This window comes from Drosophila mauritiana, chromosome 2L (genome assembly GCF_004382145.1).
Source record: "Drosophila mauritiana strain mau12 chromosome 2L, ASM438214v1, whole genome shotgun sequence".
NCBI lineage: Eukaryota > Metazoa > Arthropoda > Insecta > Diptera > Drosophilidae > Drosophila > Drosophila mauritiana.
The window spans coordinates 18784558-18794644 of NC_046667.1; the positions used below are offsets into that span (position 1 = coordinate 18784558).

The window sequence follows — 10087 nt, forward strand, 5'->3', positions numbered from 1 at the left end:
GGTATTAAAAAGTCCTGAGACGCAAGCTCTTTAATTTTTTCCGCTGCATTGCTTTGTTTTCCACCGATTTGACCCCCGCAAACACCAACGACGAGTGGTAAAAACCTGTTGGCCTGCGCATGGTTGGGTTGCTCTGGGGGTTTTTTGGGGCTGGTTGGGGGTTTGTTTTAAGGGGCCACGTCGAGTGCGGCTTTAAACACGCCGAAAAACACACAAACACATGAAATATGCATGGAAAATTGAATGGAAATTTTCCCGCGGTCCCATATTTTTGGAGGATGCCCGGCAAAGGCAAACATTGAATGGTGCGAACAATTTGATTTATGCGCATTTGCCGCAATTTGTTGTGTAAATAGAAAAGAAGTCAGCATTTTAATTAATTTCTGGCCAGGCTGCCACTCATCCTTCTAGACCCTCTTCAGTTTTCCCACTGCCGCTTCCTCCATCGCCGTTTCCTCTTTGCGACTGCCCCAATTAGATGGCAAAAAATTGCTGCAATTTTCCACATTTGAGGCGATGTCTGGACCAGGCACTTTTTCCGTCTCAGCTCCTGTCTCCTTCACTCAACTTGAGCTCAGTAGTTTTCCCAACCAATTTGGCCCCTCCTCCTTCGCCCACTCTATTGACCAGACTAATTGCTAACAAAGTGTCAACAGTTTGTGGCAAAAGCCTTGGAAAGGAGGAGTTCGGACGCCGTCTTAATTGCCAACGTTTATGATTTAGTTAAATAACAATTAGATGCAGTTGCTCATGCTGGATGCCCGGCAATTGAAACAAGAGGCAGTCTTGAAAGAATGGATGCAGCAGCAAAAGAGAGTTTGAGTGGGGGTATGCCAACTGGAAAAGAAAGTGCAGCGAAAGATACTTTCGTATCTCAAGGACGACGAGAAATTGATTTGATACGACATATAACTATACTTAATTTAAAAATCTGACTTGACTTAACATAAATTGAATCCTTAAGTGTATAGTGCCCATTAGTTGCAAATAAATCATTGATAAGATATCGTGGAAACTGAAAGATATTTCCTATGTCTCCGTGTAAGAAGAACCCTAACAAGACCACCGCAACACCTGACACACCCATCGGGGACTTCTGATTTCCAATCATTGCCATATCTGCTCCAACCATCCGTGCTGCACCCACCTGCTGCCTAATCCGTTGCCTCATGTTTATGCATATGAAACTACTCGGAAAATGCATTGCCCAGATGCCCAGCCGAGAGCGGAGGCCTCAGACAGCTTCAATTTGCCACAAAAACACATTGGCAACATTTTAATGAATGTTGCAGCCGCCGCTGCCGCAGACAAACAATGGGAAAAGGGCTTCGAGCCTTCTTTCAAAATGCTCGACAAACATTGGGGCGAGCGATAAAAGAAAGTAAAAAGGATGTGGCAAAGGAGCCCGCCATCGCCCGCTCGTTGGATGCAATTTGTGCAAATATTGTGGCAAGCTGAGGGCAGGAAAACGGGGCGGAAACAGATCCAACTGCAGCACTCTGAGGCGAGACTGCACCGCGAGAAAGAGGAGTAGGAGAATTGAAATCCAAAATGTCTCTAAAACATATTTATATCTGATTCAAGCTAGGATGAAAACTTTGATAGAATGTACGCGGTATTTTTACCTTCCCTTACTAAAACTAAAAGGTCTTTAGAAAGAGATATATTTTCTAATAGAACTTTGTATCACTTTTTAAAGCTCAGTGCACGCCTAAGCATAGGCATTTTGCATGCGGCGCATGGTTGCATTTTTTGGGCTTACCAGGGAGTTGGAACGCCAGGAGTTGTGGGGAAACGGTGGGAACAAGGACGATGCTGCACTGCATGTAGGCGAGAGAGCTGGTGACTCCGAGTCGCTGGGCCTGAGGAGGAGCACAAAGAGCACAAGGAGGAGAAGGCGGAGGCACCAGGTTCAGGCCGAGTCGACGGCATGATAAACGTGCTGCCAATAAATTACACTGCGTCAAGGCAAGGCTCCTGGATCCCAGATCCCAGCTCCCTGCTCCCAACTCCCGCATCTGTTTCCTGGCTCACGGCGAGGAGGAGCATCGGAGCCGGCGCTGCACATTTTTGCTGCCGTACCATTTAAAATTTACTACAATTTCTTTTGGCTTTCACGTGCGCACCCCGCTCATACGGTAAACAATTTGAATGCTTTGGCAGGCAGGACACGTAGACGAGGAGCAGCCAGGACGCTTTTGGAGGCGAACCACTGGCTGGGGATGTCTCTTTTCAGCTGGAAACTATATCGGCGATGGCGATAGCAGAGTGACACGAGCGAGCTGGGATCGTCTCTATTAGCCAATATATTTAAGCTAGATCTCGAGTGCTTCCAATAAACTTGAAATAAAACATGTTAAAGCTGCAAGTAATAAATTTAATCATATAATAATTAGGCCATTGAAAACCATATATTTATCTCATATGTATTTGTAAGAAGAACACTGTAATTCCTAATTTTTTGTAGCACTATTACTTGTAAGGAAATATTTATTATTCAGTGCTTCCGGTGAGAACGGTAAAGTGCTTTATTTGAGCAAGTATAAAAGCATTGATTGATTGCAGAACAAGATTAATCAAGGACGAATGAATATTTTAAAAATCCCATTCACGCTCCCCTTGCAATATTGATAGTTCAACAGTTTCCCACGTTGTCTGGCTCTAATCGGAGCGTGCTGGGTTCTTAGGGCCACGGAGCCCTCATCTCTGCCCGCACAAGCTGGATCCTTAGTGGCCGGGAGTCCCCACTCCTGTCGCTCCCTGCTGCTCCTTGCCGCTGCAGTGCAGCAACAGGACAATCGTAGCGTAAAAAGTTTGCTCTTTGTTCCCGTAACCCTAACTATGCTTACTCAATCCGCTGCCCCCACCACCGTTTCAGCCATTTGCAATGCAAACACTGCCAGGAAAAGGAGATGCACAGCCGCCAGGACCTCCTGCTTGCCTCATCCATGGAAGCCGGGCACGCATCTCGCATTGTGTAATATGCTCTGCGATTTATGTTTGCACTAAGCCGGAGGACACTGCACAGGGCGGCCACTCACATACTGAGCAAGAAACTAACCGAAACCAGAACCGAAGGAACATAAATTGAAATGTTCTTAGTTGAAAAAATATTGAAATCATATTTGGGGCAAGTGCAGGAGCACGGAACAAACGCACTTGACTTCAGACTGCGAACTCGGTGTCGGGGGATTCCGGGATTCAAGTGGTCCGACCTTCCCTCGCACAAACATCACACAACTCACAAATGACAAACATCGTGAGGAGTTCAGCAAAAAATATTACATTGCAACGGTGTAGGCGACTAAAGGATACCTAGCAAAAATCAACATGAAATTAAAGTCCAAGGATAAGTTAATCTCCTAACAGATCGACATATATATGAGTGATTTTATGTATGAAACTCATTTGAATCTCAGAAAAAGGAAAATTTGTAACTTACTAAGCGCTTTTCTTTTAGTTTAAGGATTTTTTCGCATTTAGTTTTACCTTTTAGCGGTGACTGAGGCTTGTGAAAAAGTAGAACATGCGCCCAAAGGATATATGTATGAAGAGCTAAGGAATACTCCGAGTAGTTTTTTGGGTTGAGCAGGATATGCGCATATACCCTTGAAGAATGACTAATGGATATGAAAGGAAAATATGAAATGAAAATCGAAAAAATCGAATATAAAATCTCTATTTTTTTGCGCAGCATAAACAGAAGGACTTGCGAGCAGGAAGGACGAAAACATGGATTCAGATCCAATGGAGTTTTGACTGCCAGAACAATAGAGTTTAATAGATGAATCAAGACACGCCTTTGCGAAAAGTACAAGAAGTCAATTCAATTGTCTGGCAGCCGCATATAAAATCGTTTTATGTTTATTTTAGCTGCTTTTATTTCTACACTCTGCGCTCCACTTTATGGCTTAATACAATTTTTATGTTCTGGCCATTTTGAAGACTCACAAGAGCAGCACGCGTCCAATAAAAAGCCGAAACATTTGCGGCAAATTGGGCGTCTTTTTGAGGGCGGTTCGTTGGCAGGGAGTGTCACCTGCATTTCCCCCACATCGTTGGTCCCTCACCTGCTTATTTGGTACATAAAACGGTTTTATGTGCGGGTCCTGGCCCAGTTTAATGCTAATCGCCATCATAATACCTTGTTAGCGCTCGTAAAGGCACTCAAACTTCATTCATATTATTGGCGCTACTTAAGAGACTGAAAAGTTTGGTGGAAAAAGTGTGGGGCTGCTCATTTCAAAGAAAGAAAATTGGTTGTGAGCAATTTTCAGTTTTATTGTGTCAGCAAGCCAACTTTTTAATACAAATACAACTGATTATTTTGATCACACTCTCTTAACAAATATTGAACATATTTCTTCAGCATTCAATTTGGTCTTCTCAGTGCCAGTTACTCGGTGAACCTAAGTCAAGCCCCGGAATTATCGGCACATAAGTAAACAAGATTTGAATTTCATAATTGCATTAACATTAATGTGCAGCTCGACGAAAGGAATACAAGCAATAGATCCCAGCATCTTCACTAACTAACTAACTGGCTCTGGGCAACAGGAAATTGGTTAAGTAAGGCGGGTGAAGAGTGAGGGTTGTGGGACTGGGGGCCAGTAAACAAGGGTATTAGTGTTCATTAATTAAGCAAACATAAATATATGTTAGTGCATGCAAGAATTTGCAGTAGTTTAATCAGACCGCCGGCTTAAACGGAAGTTTGTGGGCGGTGCGCCACATGGCGTATGCGTAATCCTGTTTATCGAATCCCTCTAACCATTTTCCAGTTTGCGTTTTATCATTCCAACTGCACCAACAATTTACCTATTCTCCACATAAATTAGGATTTAAGCACATAACAACTGATTGCAGACGAGCTTATTGGGGCTAATTAGGCTTTTGTTCTGGCCAAAATCGAATTCATAAAACGGACATACATTCAAAATGTCATGGAGATTGCTAAGTGCATATTTATTTGCACATTATTGAAGATTGGATTCGAGAATTAGTACCTCATTAAATTTTAGGCTGCACCTGGCATAAACTGAGCACTGAAATCTAAAGCTTGAATTAGATTTCTAAAGTAATATGTGCTTTAGTTTGAGGAGTAGTTTAAAACGAATGTATGCATTGATAGCACATATTGTTAGTCGCAACTCAAATTTTAATGTAATAATTGTGTTCTACAAACGGCTTGTGGCTAATGCATACATATACTCTGAGTATTTGGCCATCTTAAGGCTCATATTTATTCACTGACGACAGCCGAGTAGGATGTACTAATTGCACATCATGTTCAGACCTCCTCTTCGGTTCCACTCCTTAAGCTTATCAATATGCATGACGAGCGTTTTGACAAGATTTTTAGGGCCCGTCATTTGCATTTTACATACTTAATTGTTTTCGCATTACAAGCAGCCTACTGACTACCAGAGCTTCATTAGCACCAGGACACATGAGGCAGCCTTGACTTCCCGTCCTCATCCTCCTGCTGCTGGAAGTCAAAACGATTAATGTCAACTTGCTTAATAGCATTCCTTTTGCCTCATCACGAAAAGCGGCTCACCGAACTTAAAGCCTTCTCCAGTAGATGGGAAATTACTGAATCTGGGATCCGTTTCCCTCACTTTTGCAGGCTCAACATGTCATGTCACTTTTGGGGGAATGGGCAGAGGGGAAGCTGCGGTTGTTCGCGTGATGAATTACACACTCGCCGAAGGACACGATGATGAAGTGCCTGTCATTCGGAGGCTGAAAGAATGCCCAACAGCCCAGCAGCCCGTCCGTCGTTCCGTCCGCCAGTCTGTCCGCCAGTTTGTCCGTCCGTCCGTCCATCTATCCATCTGTCCGTCCGGCAGTGTGTCAGGTTGTCAGTTCGTCAAGCCCCGCTTGGCAGCTGCTCGTATTGTTGTGGGCCATTTGCATAGAGCGTCTTCCGCATAATTTATCGACACTTGAGCAAAACTTTAATTACTCCCCAGCCCACAGGACCAAAACTGAATTTTTCGTCTGGTAATGTGCCCGGGGCATAATACTATGAGGGAATTCCGAGGAGCAGATGGGTGAACGTGGGGCAGATTTTCACCATGTGAATTTGTGCATATGGGGGAAAAATTCCCCACAAGCCTGTGTCCTTTGTCTGCGAAATTCAATGCGTGTTTCCAGTATATCCTTTGGCCATACATAGCACCACATTGCAATGGATTTGGGCGAGGGGTTGGGGTAGTTTTTGATAGCTTGCTGTGGACTTTCCTCCACCAAACCCCTGCACACACTGCTGCCTAATGGCCTTTAATTGAGCGCTGGGAAAACGTTCAAGTGTTTGCGGCTGTTGAAAATTTTTTGGGAAATTCGATATTGAAAATAAAGTGGCTGTAATGCTGGGCCTAAGGATTTTGTTATTTTTTGCTTGCGATTGACACTCAAAATTTGTTTGCTGATTGCCATTATGTAATAAGTGCTCTGTATTAGCAGAATTATGAACGAGTGGCAAAGTGTCTCTCCTAATGTTTTGGCATGGAAAGTCTGCCATCTTAAATGGCTTTTTCAGAGGCAGTTAAGAAAACGCATTTCGACTGAAAACTAACAAAAATGTTGGGTATGTATTCTGGTTTCATCAATATGGAAAAGTTGTCATGCATATATTTTATAAACAACTTTTTATATGCACTACCATTTTTATGTCTTGTTTAATATAAAACAGGTACTCCAAAGAGCCAAGCTTATTCAAAACATATGTACATAGGTACGTTCTCAAACACAAAGAATTTACGTTCACTAAGAAGAGATAGCAACTAAAGAGGAAAATAACTCGAATGACCTCCGATCCAGTTCAGGCCAGAATGCAATCGCACATTCGCTGGCAGACGCGTTTCCGGAGATTCTCGACGAACAGGAGCAGTCTGCTGTGATCCTCGTTGTCCTTGGTGCCGGAGAGAAGATTCTGCAGCTCCTGGACGGCTCCCAGACAATCGCAGTGCTCGGCGAGTCGGGGATTTCGGCACAAGAAGTTGGAGCAGCAGATTGGATCGCATTGGTGCCTGGGCGCCCGGTACTCGGTCTTACATCGATCTCGGACGTATTCCTGATGGCGCATCTGGCGGTAATAGGCACGCAACTGGCGCTTCTGCTCCACCCGCCTCATTTCTCGCATGAAGGGAGCCTCCTGTTCGTTGAAAGGGCGATCCATGAAGCGACAGATCTCGCACTGGCAACCTGCCGGTGGACAAGGTGGACAGGTTTTCTTGGGCTTATCCTTGCAAACTTTCTTAATACGCTTCCTTTTCTTTCCCTTGGGCGGATCCTTTAGCTTACAACTCGGAGCCGCTGGCGCGTCCCTGACAATTTCTATAGCAGGAAATTCGTAATCTTCCACCTTAGTTCCTCTTGTGATATTTTTATCGAACTCCACATCCACGGGGATATCGAAGAGTCGCGAGGGGACTTCTGGCAGGTTTCTGCTCGGTATATCTACTTCGGTTTTACTCTCTTCGTTTGATTTATTTTTGTTTTTTTTATTTTTTTTAATTTTAGTATCATCATGGTCATATTTATCATATTCTATATCCATCTTTTTGTCGTCATCTTTATATTTTTCTTTGTGTTTCTGTTGCGTTTTTTCTTTGCCCTTTTCTGGAAATTTATCCTTTCCTTTGTCTATTGCTACTTCCTTTTGTTTTCCAGTTTCTTCTACTTTCTTAACTTCTTTTTCTTTCCCCTTTCCTTTTTCACTGTGTCTTTCTTTTTCTTTCTCAATTTCCCTTTCCCTTTCTTTTTCTTGTTTCTTACCGTTTTCTTCCCTTTCTTGTCCTCGTTCTATTGGTTTATCCTTCTCATGTGGTCTTTCCCCTTCTTTTCCTTTAAAATTTTCTTTTTCCTGTTCATTTTCATTTTCTTTTTCCTTTTTATTTTCTATTTCCTTTTCTTCTTCTTCTTTTTCTCTTTCTTTTGTTTGCTCTTCTTCTTTTTCTCTTGGTCTTTCCTTACCTTTATAATTTTCTTTTTCAATTTCTTTTTCAGTTTCCCTTGCCTTTTCTTTTTCCTTGTTATTTTCTTTTTTTTTCTTTACCTTTTCTTTCTTCTTTTCTGCTTCTTTATTCTTGTCTTTTATTTTTTCTTTCGCCCTTTCCCTTTTTTCTTGTTCTTTTTTATTATATTTATTTTCTTCTTTATCAAATTTAACGATCTTGTTCTGATCACCATCATTATCGTTTTCCTTAATTGAAACTCTTGGTTTATCTTTATCACCGACTTGATTTTTATCCTTGCCATCTTCTTTGTCCCCCTTGTCTCCGTTTCCATCATCTCGTACTAGTTCGCGATTTCCTTGCGCAGTTGGATCACCTGGACCGCCCAGGCGCTTTGGGTTTTTACTGGGTACCTTGGGTATTTGACTGTCACCTCCTCCTTGATTATCCTTTCCATGGGACCTTTTCGGCTTACAGCACTTCTCATAGGGCTCGCAAAGCGGATCTGGAGAAGGCTTTGGCTCAAAGCACTTAATGATTCTACTGTACAGCTGATCGTAGTTCAGTGGTTCCGGACTCTTGTGTTCCTCTTTCCCTTGTGGAGAAGGCCAGAACTCATTGTTATTGGGATTAGGGTCCAGCTTGCGCTTGGCCCACTCGTACTGGGTGCACCCATGGTGAGGCTCTAAGCCATCCGGGGGGCAGTACCAGCGACGACGGCGTAGACCACGTGAGTCTTTTTTTCTAGCGGGCTCAATGTTGGAAACTTGACGTCTGGAAATGCCGGTGTACAGCTGGCGTGCCACTCTAGTGGAATCGTGGGGAATTTGAGGAGGATCAGTGCAGTATAGTGTCCCGAAAGCCTGTCGCGGATCCAGTTGCTGTTGAACGTGGGGAATCTGCTGTAGATCAGACTGCAATGCCTGGCGGTTTAAAACAAAAGGCTTGCAAATCTGGGGGGTACGGTTCTTTTCCGCTAGCGTATCCCTTAAGGATGGCCTTTTATCCTGTTTAGGGATCCTCCGCTGAGTGCCGCCACCGTTGACCTTGACCAAGCACGCGGCCACCACCTGGTTGAACATCACCGACTCGGGCTGGTGGGTGGGCGATCCTACGCCATAGAAGCCCAACGTGTCCTTGTGAGGACTCTGCTGCCAAGCGAGCAGCACGTCGTCTTTGACCATGTCGTAGGGTCGTCCACAGCCATCACCCTCGAGGGTGTTGGCCAACCGTGTGGTGGCCTCGTTCTTGTTGGGGTCGCAATGTGGCTTTCCTTTTCGGATCGAGGGATACGTCTCCGCTCGTTGGGAGCGGTTGTCCTGCCGGTCGTGCCTTCCGAGCTGTGGTGGATCGTTTTCCCTGCCAGCGGAGCGACACCGCTTCAACGCCTTCCTGCGCATTTACGATGGGTTCGGATTGGACCACCCTTAATTTTCATTTACTAAACAATTTTGTCGTTTTTTATATTTTTTTACGCCAAATTATAGGACTTCCCGAGAGTTGAGAGTTTTAGCAAGGTCTCAGAGATTAAACGTTGATCTACGTGCCGATTACATTCATTAACTGTAAAGTGGGTTAAGACTTGAATTGGTAGCCACACAGAGCGTCTGACCCAATGTTTAAATCCGGTAACGATTACGAACATCTATCATTTAAAACGGGGCCTGCCCAGAGAATGCCATGCGTTTGCAGCCATCCAAATGAACCTCAATTAAAGTTTGCACACTTTATCGAGCCACGTTGGCCATGCAATTTCCCAGCCTTTGCCACATAAATTCGCACACGAAAGAGTCTGACAAGGCTGTGCTATTTATGGAGCAGTTCCTGTTCAACCAAAAAAGGGAAAAGTTCCATAGGCACAAAATGCCCAACTCAGCTGCTTTTAGCACTGGTGGTTGGAGTGAATAAAGTACACTAACACACACAAGCACACACAGAGGGGCATAAATCCAAAATTGTCTTTTGTCGCATAAATATTTTACTTTGGGCATTTGGAGCGTTCTGGCGACCGGAGAAGCAGCCGCAAGGACGTGGACAATAGGCCAGGAATAGGAATAGGACATGAAACGACATTATTTCTTATTATTAGAACAGCGCAAATAAATGAGACTCGGAAGGCGGGTGGC

At 44.0% G+C, this 10087-nt stretch overlaps 1 protein-coding gene across 1 annotated transcript; it reads right to left on the reverse strand.

Moving 5' to 3' along the window:
- Nucleotides 1-6607: 6607 nt before the first annotated feature.
- Nucleotides 6608-9494, reverse strand: LOC117150898 (zinc finger CCCH domain-containing protein 13). The gene has a single exon (XM_033318039.1). The coding sequence runs from the start codon at nt 9359-9361 to the stop codon at nt 6827-6829; it is 2535 nt and encodes an 844-aa protein (XP_033173930.1). The 5' UTR covers nt 9362-9494; the 3' UTR covers nt 6608-6826.
- Between the last annotated feature and the right edge of the window lie 593 nt (nt 9495-10087).

Bases quoted from the DNA above. Each gene is read 5' to 3' on its own strand.
- LOC117150898 (XM_033318039.1), bottom strand. From the start codon at position 9,361: ATGCGCAGGAAGGCGTTGAAGCGGTGTCGCTCCGCTGGCAGGGAAAAC.